The sequence below is a fragment of the Echiichthys vipera genome (genome assembly GCF_963691815.1).
Source record: "Echiichthys vipera genome assembly, chromosome: 20".
NCBI lineage: Eukaryota > Metazoa > Chordata > Actinopteri > Perciformes > Trachinidae > Echiichthys > Echiichthys vipera.
Window position 1 is genome coordinate 25,941,398 of NC_139845.1, and position 15,089 is coordinate 25,956,486.

General features: G+C 41.5%; 1 protein-coding gene across 1 annotated transcript in view; it reads left to right on the top strand.

The window, feature by feature from the left end:
* Nucleotides 1-15,089, top strand: part of large1 (LARGE xylosyl- and glucuronyltransferase 1) — a gene marked incomplete at its 5' end in the record, with an annotated part of 131,241 nt that overhangs the window by 25,484 nt on the left and 90,668 nt on the right. The window contains one exon of the mRNA XM_083934899.1: nucleotides 5,223-5,521. Within this exon, the coding sequence (XP_083791025.1) occupies nucleotides 5,223-5,521 (299 nt within the window). The remainder of the gene's footprint in view (nucleotides 1-5,222; nucleotides 5,522-15,089) is intronic.

The window sequence follows — 15,089 nt, forward strand, 5'->3', positions numbered from 1 at the left end:
ACAGAGAATTGTCGAGTAGTTACAGTCTGTTTTCATCTTCAGTCTGACATTGCCTGCACTCTTACTGATTTACATACGGAGTGGCTTTCGCATTTCCTGAACCAATCATAGAAGACTTCTGGTCTGAGGCTGCTAACTTCCAGTTTAGCGCTATAAGACTTGGTGTTTCAAAAGTCATACGATGCTGCAGAGGATGCAATATATCCACCGCTTTACAGGCGCAACAGGGGCAACCACAGTGGCTGCAGTCGTGGCGGAGTAGGCTTAGGCAAAGTCTATGATGCAAGCATTTTTAACTAACTTGGTTGTGATTGGCCAGCGATTTCAATCTATGTAACCCATGACAGCTTGACAACGGACGCATAATCACACTTCCCGGCTTATGGTCAGTCCCCCAGCACAGCTCACTGGCTCATCTGGGTTTTTAACCTAGAAACCAGTTTCATATCATGCCATACATAGTGGAAAATCTGAGTAAGAATAATGGGTTTGCCTATTTGCCCGCACTGGTTCTAAAAGAATCCTTCTGTAAAGTGTCAGGTGGCATACATTGATAGTTCACTATATAATTAATTGCATATATAGTGCAGTATAATTCGTTCATAGGGTTCCCTGGTTCATAGGTGCTGTAGGTTTCATCCATGTTCCATCACTGTAGCTTTCAGTGAACATGAGCCACATTTTCTTAATAGAAAGTGTTTTTAAAAAAGCGTTCCTTTCTTGTCTTATCGGCAGCAACAGTGTTGCTTTTTGCTGTTGTAGCACTTTCTTTAGCACACTATGGAATATATATGTACAAGTGCTTAATCAAGGTACTTTTCAAAGAGGAAGTAGGGGAACAAAATTACTATGACACCGGTTACGATTATTTAGAACATAGGTGTCAAACTCAAGGCCCGCAGGCCACATCCGGCCCGGCTTGCAATTATATCCGGCCCGCAAGATCATTTTATATTATTGTTACTAATGGCCCGGCGATATGAAGTGCTGGTAACACAATAAACTACAGATCCCATAATGCAGCGCTTCAGCTTCCTTGCTGAGCGCTTCCTGCGTCAATCAGGTCAAGTGCCTGTTGCTGCAAGTTATTGCGAAGCTAGCCCCTCAGGATGCCGAAGAGAAAAGTTGATTCTGAAAACAGACCCTTTCAAAACCGATGGGAGGCTGAGTATATGTTTACTGACATTGCCAGTAAACCCGTTACTGTTAATGTGGCTGTATTTGTTAATGTGGCTGTATTTCAAGAATTTAATCTAAGAAGGCACTATGAGACAAAACATCAGGATAACATGAAAGACCTGAATACAGAGTAGAAGATACAGAAAGTAGAAGAGTTAAAAAAGAAGCTGACATTTCAGCAGACGTTTTTTTACCCGTGCAAAATTACAAAGTGAAGCTGCTGTGAAAGCAAGTTTTATCGTGGCGGAGGAGATCGCCAAAGCAGCCCGGCCATTCACCGAGGGAGAATTTCTGAAGAGCTGCATGATGAAGGTGTGCGACGTCGTATGTCCAGACAAAAAGCAGATGCTGGCAAATGTAAGCCTGAGTAGAAATACGGTTGCTGATCGAGTTTGTGAGATGGCCACTGATTTAAGAACACAGTTAAGTGAAAGAAGCAAAGACTTTGCTAGAGAGTATTGCATACTCTCTTGCTGTGGATGAAAGTACTGACGTGACTGACACTGCACAGCTAGCCAACTTCATCAGTGGGGTGGACTCCAATTTGCGCGTTACAGAGGACATATTGGACATTAAATCGATGCACGGGACAACGACTGGAAAGGACATTTTTGAAAACGTATGTCAAAGTGTAACCGACATGAAACTGCCCTGGGACAAACTTATTGGACTTGCAACTGATGGAGCACCGGCTATGTGCGGTGAAAAAAGTGGACTAGTGGGAAGGATGGGAGTAAAGATGCAGGAGGAGAACTGTACTGGTGAGTTAACAGCATATCACTGCATCATACACCAGGAAGCACAATGTTGCAAAGTCCTGAAGATGGACCATGTAATGAGCACTGTAACGCAAACCGTAAACTTTATCTGAAGTAAAGGTTTAAATCATCGGCAATTTCAGTCCTTTATGCAAGAGATAGATTCAGAGTTTGCCGACATTCCTTATCATACAGAGGTGCGTTGGCTAAGTTGGGAAAAAGTTCTCAACAGAGTTTTTGAGCTCAGCAACGAAATCTGTCAGTTCATGGACAGTAAAAAAAAAGACTCCACCGTTTTGCGGGATGAAAAGTGGAAATGTGAGTTGGCGTTTCTGGCTGACATAACAGCTCGTCTCAATGCCTTAAACCTCCAGCTCCAGGGACGTGACCGCATGATCACTGACATGCATGACGCAGTGAAGGCATTTCAAGTGAAGCTGCTTTTATGGGAGACACAAATGCACCAGTGCAACTTGCCCCACTTTCCCTGTTGCCAAGTAATGCTGAACCAAGTCGGCACAACGGTGTTCCCAAATATGCACTTTGCTGATAAACTGAGGGCACTGCGCACGGAGTTCGCACGGCGCTTTGGTGACTTTAAAGAACAAAAAAAGAATTTCGAGTTGCTTCGCAAGCCATTTGCCATCGACGTGGAAACTGCACCTATGCAGATTCAGATGGAGCTGATTGAGCTGCAGTGTAATGAGACACTAAAGGCAAAGTACGACACTGCAGGGCCCACAGAGTTTATTCACTCCATTCCTGCAGCAATGCCCCAGCTCTGTCTACTTGCGGCTCGAACCTTGTGCATGTTTGGTAGCACATATCTGTGTGAGAAGCTGTTCTCAGTGATGAAGACAGACAAAACAGCACACAGGAGTCGTCTCACTGATGAGCACCTGCAGTCCATCCTGACAGTCTCCACAGCACAGGACCTCACGCCAAACATAAATGAACTTGTTGCCAAAAAAAGATGCCAAGCATCCAGCTCTGATAAAATGACATAAGAGCAAAGAAAACTGAATGTTTTGATTCGTTATTTGTTATTGCTAAAAAAGCACAAGTTTTATTTATATTTCCAGGTTTTGTTTTGCAGCATGTCATATTTCTAACTTGTATAATTTTGACAGGAGATATTTTTATGGAGTGTAATCATTTGAGATATTTAAAATTTAAGTACTTTATATAAAATGACATAAAAGCAAAGAAATTCAAATGTTTTGATATATTTTAATGTTTACTTAAAGCACAAGCACTGTCACAATTTTTTTTTATTTTTTCAGGCGTTTTTTGCAGCATGTTCATATGTCTAACTTGTATAATTCTGACTGGATATTTTTTTATGGAGAGCAAGATATTTTAAGTTATTTAAAGTTTAAGTTTATTTATTCCAGAATAACATTCCTGTCTGTTTTTATTCATATTTATGTTCAAAAAACATTTAGTTTTAGTGTGTTAAATAAATGTTTATGCTGTTCGGCCCGCGACCTAAAGTGTGTTTTGAATTTTGGCCCCCTGTGCAATTGAGTTCGACACCCCTGATTTACAACATTGCCGGCATTTATTTAACATCATCAATACAAATAACGGTCGTAGTTCCTATGTAATCCACCATTTACAATTAAGTCAGGTAAGTTTAGTCTGTTAGTCAGTTCAACCCTATGTTTTTCCCATATTTGTCCTTTAAGTTGAGAAAATAAATGTCTTTCCTTTAACCATCAACCAACTCAGGTTGAGGAGAAGGCAAAAAGAAACAAAACGTTCAGAGCTCTGAGAAAATAACAAACCAAATCAAACAAAACGGTGTTCATCTACCCGGGTAGTGTGTTTTTTCCTTTAAAGAAGTGTGGGGAGATCTCAGTGCTTATCTGTATGATGTGATGAAGAGTTGTATGGAGTACATCGACCCTTTTTGGCAAATGGAAGCTCCACACTCGCCACGTGTCTTCTGCTCTTTCGCTGGTCCTCTGCTCTCTTGACCCTGGGAGGTCGGTCTGCCGAACAATCCTTCCCTCTCACTTATCACGGGGTGCAAAAAAAACCAACCTGCATGAGCAGGGCAACATTCAGTTATTCCCCCTTTAACCAAAAGTATTACAAGATCTGGAACACTCAAAATGCCTGAATAATGAGTTTACAATACTTCTAATATGGTTAAATACGCTCAATATCATTATCTTTTACACGTGTTAAACTGGCACAGGCATGTTACACATCAACATGACCAGCATTTTCATTTTTAAGAAAATCGTATTACCCTTAATTCAATTTATACTCAGATTGGCTTTTTTTTCTGTCAAATTCCTATCAAGATATAGCCACATTGTGAAATTCAAAACACAAAAAATAGCGAGGCTACGTGACATGAATTAGCTTAGCTGCATTAACAAGCACGGACCGGTGATACTAAACAAAACACTCACCGGAGATATGAATGGGACCACATTTATCCTTTGCAGAACTTCACCCAGGTATGTACCCTTGTAGTTTTTTACTCTCACAGGATTTTTTAAACTAACGCTCCTTGTATCTGTATTTATACTTTCTATTTTCTGCTTCATTGGTTTCCCCTCTTTAGCTTTCTGGCGTTCGGCTATCGCTCTCTTCTCCTTTCCGTCTCTCTATCAACATAGCGCTGTTGTTTATTTGTCTCTGCTGCGCCATTACTGGACGAAAAATGGCTACTGCGGATTTGAAAACTGGGATTAGGTCACCCTGATAAGTGGAAATTTTGTAAGCGCTACACTGTAATAATCTTTTTTTATATTCTTCATAACTTACCGTGATAACGACCTGTGCCAAGTAGGTGGCAGAAGATCCATTCGTTTTGTAATCGCTGCCAGGATCTTTGCAAGGGAATATTTTAGATATTGGGTGATAAATATTTATGTCAGGGGATCCAGTTTTGTGCTATGGGGTGACCTAAGCTGCCTCCCATACGGCTGCAAGAAGAGATAAAAGGACCACTAAGACTCTGGAAACTCTGATTGTAAACCTGCAAGTTTATTGAAAAGTTCATAATGACTAAGGAAAGTTCGTTTTTTGGCAGACTATAGACCAGGAGTTATCCAACATCAATCATTCAGGATTTTGTTTTTGCATTAATGTGATAAATGTTTAATTCTTCGATGAATTTACACACATCATATTGCTATATCATATTGAATAGACCTATAGTGTGACAAAAGATTTTGTCCATACACACTGTTGCATATTTGTGCATACACATTTTAACAATGCCAAACTGCTCATGTTAAATGAGTTTTTCCTGTCCCTGTCCCACAGTCAAGCCCCTCCCACTGTCTCCGTTGGAAGCCCTATCATCAACACCGGCAGGCGGTGCAGGTGATCGACAGGCCTTAGAGCTGCGGGTCCGTGCAGTGGAGGAAGAGAACCGGGCACTGCGCCGGGAGCTGAGCCGGCCACCCAAGAGCCCGTCTGCACGCCTTCCAAATCGTGGTCACCGTGGCAACCAAAGCCGAACCCATTCAGAGGAGGGCACTGGCGACAATGAGGGCCAGAAAGCTGCTGCAGTGGGAAACAGCTCAGACTGTGTGCAGCAGCCAGTGGTGGATAAGTGTGAGGTATGTTTAATGCACAGTTGTCATAGCAGTTTTTAGAAGAAAAACAGTTCCATGGGTAACATACCACTCTGAGTCGTTTTGTTCAGTAATGTAATATGATCTTGAAAATGTTTTGCATTAGCCTCTTATTAGACTCATTCTTAGCACTGATGGTGTTTACTGTCAAAAGGCTGGATAATGTGAGAGCTTTTATTTGAAGCTGTGATCACCACAGTGATAGTACCTCACAGCACTGCAGCACATCACCTTTTAGCTCAGTGGGTTTGTGTCTGGATGACTGGAATAGCCTTTATTTCTAGGCAGTCCATTGTATTGGTACAGCTCAGTGCTACCAAAAAGGCTCATGGGTTTCTTCGAAACACAGCTCTACGTACCTCGTGCTATAGGTGCAAATGTGGCTGCCGTTGGCAGCTTCCAATGGGGGGCCGTATCTGGCCGTGTTAGATGCGGCTAGAATGCTCCGCTGCACCTCTGTTGCACAGGAACCACCGTCTAGAGGTGGTTGAACAGCAGCCTGACGCTCATGGCCACTGCTGAGTGCCAGCCCAGGCATTTTCCTCTGTGAAACTACAAGGAGATAGGCGCTTGACTTTGGGGTCAAACTCTGCACGGAAAAAAAACATTTGATTGGTTTGCTGCCACAGGGCAGGCCATCTCGGCATTGGTAAGTGTAAAGTATTTCAACGGGCGACTCTTGAATGTTACATATAGTGGAGATCAAAATTAGAGAACAAATCATAAATACTTGATTTATTCTGTAATACTGTATTGTTTTTCTTGTCCATAATTTGATAGAATATCCTCTGTGTCCTTGCCTCTGCTGTACTAGCATGTTTTTTTTAAATAATCAAGGCACTTCAACAAAAACCTTTATTTTGTGAAAAAAAGTGTTCAAAATTAGAGAACAGTAACCACTGTGTCAGAAGAGAAGATTTCAACAATGTTTTCTTCTATAGGATTAAAAAATGAACATGAAGTGTAGAGGCCACAGCTTTGAATGACTTCCGCACATCTGCGCCCGCAGGACATCACTAGTTTCTCACACTGCTCTGGTTTGATCTTGGTCCATTCTTCTTCAGTCTCTTCCACAGTTCACTAACTGTAGTGGGTTTCTTACACATTACTTTGTTGCCAAGGATTTTCCGGATATTCTCGGGTTTAGATCTGTACTCTGACACTTCGTCCTCTGACTTCTTTAGACTCTTACGGTTCAGTATTTTCCCAGAAGATAATGTTTTCCATCAGACACAAATTCAACGTACTCTCACAAGCATAGAAAGATCGGTCTTATTTACACAGATGTCAGCTAGCATTATCTATTAGCAGAAGAAGTCCTCTGGCAATGTGCTATACTAGCTCTGGTTACTGTAGGACCCACAAAGTCAAACACAACCCTAGAGTTTTAATACTAGAATGGGGGTTAATTACAACTTCACAATAAACTGAGGCTGTTGCTAACACTGAAGCCAACGTCACCAGTAGTGTTAACAAATCAGGCTCTGACAAGTCAGTTTGTTTATACTACCAGTGACGTTCACACTGATGCTAACGCTAATTTTCCTTGCACAAATAACATAATGTTACAGAACTATAGTAAGTGATAACTGATAGCATCTGGATGCTGCCTTATCACATGTAATGCTGCGTTCTAGGATCAGTCAAACTAAAAGCACCTGTTCAGCAGAAACGCCGCCACCATCTCATCTCTTTTTAGCTCCGGATGAAGCTGCATTCATTCAATTCAATTAAAATTTATCTATAGTGCCAAATAATAACAAAAGTTATCTCAGGACACTTTACAGACTAGGTATAGACCACACTCTAGGACTTATTTATGATTTACATAGACCCAACAATTCCCCCGTAGAGTACGGTGGCAACGAAAACCTTCCCTAAAACAGGCAGGAACGTCAGACAGACCCAGCTCTATGGAGGACGTACATCTGTCTGCACCGGTTTGGGAGGGGGAAAAGGAGAGAGAAAGAGAGAAAAGACGGACAGATGGACAGAGAGCGACAAAGACAGACACAAAGACAGAGACAGACACACTTCCAGTAACTATAATAATATCTATAGTAATGTGAATATGACTTAGATAGATATAGAGTAGCAGGAAGCGTCATGCATGACCACGGCAGCAGGCACCACCACGATCAGCAGAGACCTGCGATACGACAAAGCACAAATAACTCCGGGGAAGAAGTTGAATTAGTAACATGCATTGATGAAACATGAATGATACAGACATAGAGGAGAGAAGCTCAGAGTATCAGGAAAGGTATTATCCCCCGGCAGACTAGGCCTTGTTGAGATCAACCTGCAGTTACCTCCCCGGGTCCGTTGATCGGAGGATAGAAGGAGAGATCTTGAGACGATGGCTTGAGATCACACCAATATCTTTATTGGAGCACTTTGCAAAGCGGAGACAAGTTCTGATACAACTCAAACCAGGTCGTACATCAGACGAGTCTGTTATAGTCTAAGGGTAGCGGCTTCAAATACCCTGGTGGGCTGATGGTAACGCCTTAAAGGTAAAAAAGGCGGCAATGGGCGTTAATCTGCCTGGCAACACATTATAACACTAAAAGCTGAGTCAAGGAAATTAGTGCATGTCCCTATATGGCTATCTAGAGAGACAGATGTGTCTGTGTTTGCAACACACGAAATTGTTAGTTAATGAGTATGTGTGTGTGTGCCTAAAATAAGGAAATGAGCATTCCTCTGTTCTTTAGAATCATAACGAGGTGATGTGTGAGAGAGCACGAGATCTCTATCTTGCACACTCTACAGATCTGAACTCTCTTTTCTGTGAGGCTCTGTGATCTCGTAAACCCTAGCTGTAAGCTTTATCAAAAAGGAGAGTTTTAAGTTTACTCTTAAATATGGGGTCAGTGTCTGCCTCCCGATAACACTCGGGAGTTGGTAGCTGAAGGCTCTGCCTCCCATTCTACTTTTGGAAACTCTTGGAATGACAAGTAGCCCTGCATTCTCAGCATAGCGATCTAGTCGGGTAATAAGGTACTATGAGCTCTTTAAGATACGACGGAGCCAATAAGAGCGTTTTTAGGTAAGGAGAAGGATTTTAAATTCTATTCTAGATTTTACAGGTAGCCAGCAAAGAGGCTAATACAGGAGAGATATGTTCTCTTTGATTTGTTTTGTGAGTTAGTACACAAGCTGCAGCATTTTGGATCAGCTGGAGCCTCTTAACAGACTTATTGGAGCAGCCTGATAATAAGGAGTTGCAGTAGTCCAGCCTAGAAGTAACAAATGCATGGACTAGTTTTTCTGCATCTTTCTGAGACACGATGTTCCTAATTTTCGCAATATTACGCAGGTGAAAATATGCAGTCCTTGTTGTTAGTTTTATGTGAGAATTGAAGGACATATCCTGATCAAAAATAACACGCAGATTCCTTACTGTAGTGCTGGAGGACAAGACAATATCTTTGAGTTTCGGAGGCCTTTGGGGCCAAGTACAATAACTTCAGTTTTATCTGAGTATAACATCAGAAAATTGCATGTCATCCAGCTTTTTATTTCCTTAATGCACATTTGAAGTTTAGCTATGTAGGAGATACATAGAATAGATTAGTCGCCGAATTAAATGTGAATTAATTCGACTCGTTACAATTTAGGATTTATTTTGCCTCGAAGTAGGGCACCACACCCAAATAAGACAGGATGTTTATTAAACTTTGGTGAAGGTTTAATACCCGTTAGCAACTTAAAGTAATTGATTGTTTAAACTTTATCAGTCTCGTCTCGAAAGCGTTAATTCGTACCACAGCCTTATCAGTGACCATCAGTTTCTGCACACAAGGGAAGACTCTCACAACGACGTAAAGTTATAAACATTTATTTGGTTAACTAGCAAGGATAATACAGAATAGTGCAATACTGAATAGATGAGTGACAAAGGGTTAAATGTGGATATCAAAAGTTCAAGAGTGATTCAGACCTAAAGGGCTGGTTTATAATATTACTGGCGGACTTAAACTGGCTCTAATTAGCCAGAACTCGGGTCAGAACTTAATTATCACCAACGTCTTAACCAGGAGTTGTAGTAAAAGGCCAGCCTTACTTTGCTGTTGATACTACAGTCGCCCGGGCATCACACAGTACTGATGCAGGTTCCGTAGGTCCGAGTCCCGGTGTTTGCCGGACCAATGGTTGGTCTGTGGACTGGGTCGACTGCGCAGTTGGATCAGCCTGTCACGTGGGGTGACGGGTAAATCACAGAAGATTGGACCCAAATGCAGACACGGAACTCAGGAGACAGTATTAACAAATGTAATAAACTTATTTTACAAAAAGGTGCACTAAAACAAAGGAAAAACAAGAAGAGAACTGATACAAACTAGACACGAGGAATGAGCACAAAAGGAAAGGTACGCAGGGAGACATCTGGATATGTAGAGTATGATCCGGCCTTGAATGAGGCTTAGGACCGGCTTAATATACAGAGTGGCAGGTGATCAGTGCCAACAAGAATCACCTGCCAGGAAAACAAGCTCAAACCAGGGAAACAGAAAGGGGAGCACATACAGAAAAACACCAACAGAGGGAGACCGAAACAACGACTAAAAAGGAGAGGAGGACTGTCCTGATCCAATCACGACACAGCCGGGCTTCTCTGCTTCACATCCCGGCTTGGATTCCGGCCCTTCAGGTTCCTCTGCTCTGGCTCTTGTTGGTTGTTGGAAGAAGTTCTGACCGGTTCTGTTGCGCTGGTGTTGCGCAGAATTCAATGCACTCTTCCGGCCGGACAGACGTAACAAAGAACAGCATGAGGGGCTTTATTATACTTATAAAAAGATAAAAACGTATCATAGAAAACCTATAAAGTTTGGCGATAAAAATAGATTAATAAACGAAAATACTTTAATAAGAAAACAAAATATAAGGTAACGTTTCTTGTGAACTCTTGAGCAACAAAGTTGAACGAAGGAAAAAACAGCGTAAGAAGGCGCTGAATAGAGAGGTGAGAAGACGCACCAGGGAGTTGAGAAGTAAGAAAGAGAAGTAAGAGTAAGAGGGAGAGCCACCTCTGTGGTGACCCTTTATTCCCCGTGGCGCAGGAAGGGGGGTCTTGGGCTGACCTAACCCTCTGGTTTGGAGCGAATTAACTGCTTTATATTCCAGCATTCTAACAGGGAAGATTAAACTATCTATTGGTGATTTTCCGTTATTAATCTTTCTGATATCCAATTAAACCAAAATCTTTAGACAGGCAGTTTAACAGATAACCTTACTGAGTGAAGGGAAGTATTATTAAAACACAGAATATTCAGGAATTAAACAGACTTTGCACTTCTGAAACCACATAAACATAATGACAAACAAGATACAAATAAAGCATACACAGTAACATATTTAAAAGAATGTCTTTGAACAGCCAGATGCGATTAAACAGTGAACTTAAACTGTTATTCCAACTTTTTAACAGGAGTTTAAGGTGAAGTTCTGTTTCTTGTCCTTACCACGCCCTACCACTGGATGCCACTCTGTCTCCTGGGGGAAAGACCGACCCTTAGTTTAACTTGCGGCCATATGTGACGTTGATTTAAGTGAAAGGGTTCTCCATCCTGGGAGGAGATGTCCTTGAGTGCTGGGTTATTACCCTAGTAGGGGTTGAGGTTGTAAAACTTCCTTATCTCACATAGAAAGGGGTATAAAAAATTCTTATCTCACACTCCCCTCCTGTGAAGCTTAGCAGCTGGTCAAGAAGGGAATCAGGAATGCGTGTTCACAAAGGAGCAATTCATATCAAGGGCAGTTCATATCCTATGTTCCTACAGCTAACTGATCAATTTCTTTTGGTTTGATCGACAAATGCAATTGTGTATCTTCAACATAACAATGAAAATTTATGGAGTGCTTCCTTATAGTATTTCCTAAGGAAAGCATATATAAGGTGAATAGAATTGGTCCAAGGACAGAACCCTGTGGAACTCTGTGACAAATTTTAGTGTGCATTAAGGATTTGTCGTTAACATGTACAAACTGAGATCTATCTGATAAATAAGACTGAAACCAGCTTAATGCGGTTCCTTTAATGCCAATTAGATGCTCCAGTCTCTGTAGCAGGATGCGGTGGTCAATAGTGTCGAAGGCAGCACTAAGATCTAGTAAAACAAGTACAGAGACAAGTCCTTTGTCTGAAGTTATTAGAAGGTCGTTAGTAATTTTTATCAGTGCTGTCTCAGTGCTATGATTCATTCTAAATTCTGACTGGAAGTCCTCAAATAACTCATTATTATGTAAAAAGTCACACAGCTGATTTAAAAACTAATTTCTCGAGGATCTTAGAGAGAAAAGGAAGGTTAGATAAAGGTCTATAGTTGGCTAGTACCTCAGGATCAAGACTGGGCTTTTTAAGAAGAGGTTTAATTACAACTACTTTAAAAGACTGTGGTTCATAACCTGCTGATAAAGACATAATAATCATATCTAATACAGGAGTGCTAACTAAAGGTAACACTTCTTTAAGTAACCTAGTTGGAATAGAGTCTAGGAGACAAGTAGAAGGCTATGATGCTGAAATAGTAGAAGTTAATTTGTTAAGGTCAACTGTAGAAGAGCAGTCCAAGTATACATCAGGTCGTACAGTTGTTTCTAAGGTTCCTGGGTTTGAAGAAAAATCTGTGCCAAGCGAGTTGATTTGGTCTCTAATAGTTATCATTTTGTTATTAAAGAAGGTCATGAAGTTGTTACTACTGAGGGTTATAGGAATACATGGCTCAATAGAGCTGTGGCTCTCTGTCAGCCTGGCTACAGTGCTGAAAAGAAATCTAGGATTGTTTTTATTCTCCTCTATTAAAGATGAGAAAAAGGCTGCTCTGGAATACCTACATATTTTTAGACTTTCATGCCAAACTAAGCGAGATTCTCCAATTTAGTAGAGGGCCATTTACTTTCCAATTTTCGTGATACTTGTTTTAATTCATGGATTTGTGAGTTATACCACGTAGCTAACTTCCTCTGTTTCATTTTTTTTCTTTTTAAAGGAGCTAGAGAGTCGAGTTTTGTTGGAAGTGAGCCTGCAACACTGTCAACAAGGTGATCAATTTCAGAGAAACTTACGTTAATGCAGGAATCTTGAATATTAGGATAAGGCAATTAAATGAAATGCAGATGGAATCGATTCCTTAAATTTAGTTACAGAACTATCAGATAAACATCTAGTGTAGAAACTTTTGCCCAGAGGTGAGTAGTCCTGTAATATGAATTCAAAAGTTATTAAATAATGGTCTAATAAAATAGTATTCTGTGGAAAGACTATTAAGTCTTTAATTTCCACACCATAAACCAAAACAAGGTTGAGGTTGTGATTAAAACAGTGAGTAGGTTTAGGTACACTCTAAATAAAACCAATCGAATCTAAGAGAGATAAATGCAATACTAAGGCTATTATTATCAACGTCCATGTGAATATTAAAATCTCCTACAATGATTACTTTATCAGATTTAAGGACAAAATTTGACAGAAACTCTGAGAATTCAGACAGAAATTCAGAGTACGGACCAGGAGCTCGGTACACTATAACAAGTATAATTGGCTGCACAGTTTTCTAGGTTGAATGTGAAAGACTAAGAACAAGACTTTCAAATGAATTATAATAATCGGGTTGATTAATAGGCCTTAGTCATAGATAGCTGCAACGTCTTCTCCTCGGCCACTGCCTCGAGGAATATGAGTATTAATTTAGGATTCATTTAGGCTAACATACTCTTTATGACACAGCCAGGTTTCAGTCAGACAGAGTAAATCAATGTGGTTATCAAATATCAGATCATTTACTAATACAGCTTTAGATCACAGAGATCTGATGTTTAAAAGTCCAGATTTTATTTTCTGATTTGGTTGCATTATCGCAGATTTGGTGTTAATTTTAATCAAGTTTTTCTGTATAGCACCCCCCAAAGAAGGATGAGTTCCATCTTTCCTAATGAGACCAGGTTTTCCCCAGAAAGACTGCCAATTATCTACGAAGACCATCAGCCAGCAACGAAATGATGACATGCAGCTTTACATATCATGGCTAATCAAGTCAAGTCGAACGTAGTTTTTGCATTTGCACACACTGACTCCACATTAACTTAAGTGACCTCCGATTGACGTAATCGGGTGTCATTACCGCCGACATGAATAATAATCCTACCTATTTACGTTTATCCTTAGCCAGCAGTTTCAAATAGGACTCAATGCTCTGGCCCCTGGGACACATTTTACTATGGTCCCTGGTGAAAGAGTGAAAGAACGAATGACCAACACACACACATGCACCGGAAATTACACAATACGCTCACTGTAACACGTCAGCACGTCCAGTCAACAGTGGCAACTGACCACACCCAACAATCTCAAACCCAAATCTGATGGAGTACAACATTAACCCAAAGTGCCTGTGCATGTTCTCATTTGTCCATGTCATCGTTATCCTCAAAGCAATTTCAGTCAAAAGCAACTGGAATTGGTTATTTGTCTAGGAAGACATTTCACCTCTCATCCAAGATGCTTCATCAGTTCATGTACGCATCTGAACAGGCTAGGACTGGTCCAACTAAGGGCGCACTCACACTCTCTTTCAGCACCGGGCCAAAACAGGTTTTTCGGGTCAAGTCTAGTGCGTTTGACCAGTGTGAGTGCAACCGCTCTGCGCATAACTGCGGCCAGCTGGCCGTCAACAACCGTCTGAGAGAGGTGGGCTTTTGTAGAGCGCATTTGCACATGTACGAGCATGAGCGTGCGCACGTGTACGAGCACGAGGCCTACGCCGGTTCTGACGTCATTTATGTGCGCCTGTTCAGACATAGAAAATAGAAGGACGGACCATGCGCGGACATTTAACAACAACAACAATGGCGGCGAAAGGTTCACGTTGGTGTGATGCAGAGGTGGAGTGTTTACTGCAGATTTGGGTGGATGAAAATATTCAAAAACAGTCGGAAAAGACGCACAAAAACTCTGAGGTCTATGGAAAGATTTGTAAACAAAGCGACGCATCGCGATGACTTCGATCAATGCGTGTGACGTGTTGGACAGTGTGACATGATGGACAGGCAAGAAGCATTTGCGCGAGGCCCAGGCAGTGTGAGTACAAATGGGCTGACCAGCCGGGGGAGAGGGAGGGGGGAACAAGTACCCTAAAGCCCGGGGCGCGGTGCGGAAGGACAGTGTGAGTGCGCCCTAACTGGTGTGGAGATCCAGGTATTGAACCTCTCACAAGGGCGATGATGTTACTGAAACCCTTTGTGCTCCAAGTGCCAACGACTGTCGTTAGAGTGGCCGTCGTTGGTGGTTTCGGCTTTGTTAGTGCTCTATTGAGCCTTGACGACAGTCGTTGGAGTCACATGGGGCCATTTGTGAACAGTTGTTCTTTGAAGTTAGATTGTTGAATCTCCTGGGAAGGGATGAAAGGGCAGCATTGTAAATTGGAGATAAGTGGTGTCTCTCTCTGTTTAGCGATGGTTTTCTCTACTTTTGCATAGATGGCTTCTTTTCCTCCGCTTTTAAACCATCTGTCCTCTCGGCCACGGATTTGGACATTGTTGCTATCAAAGG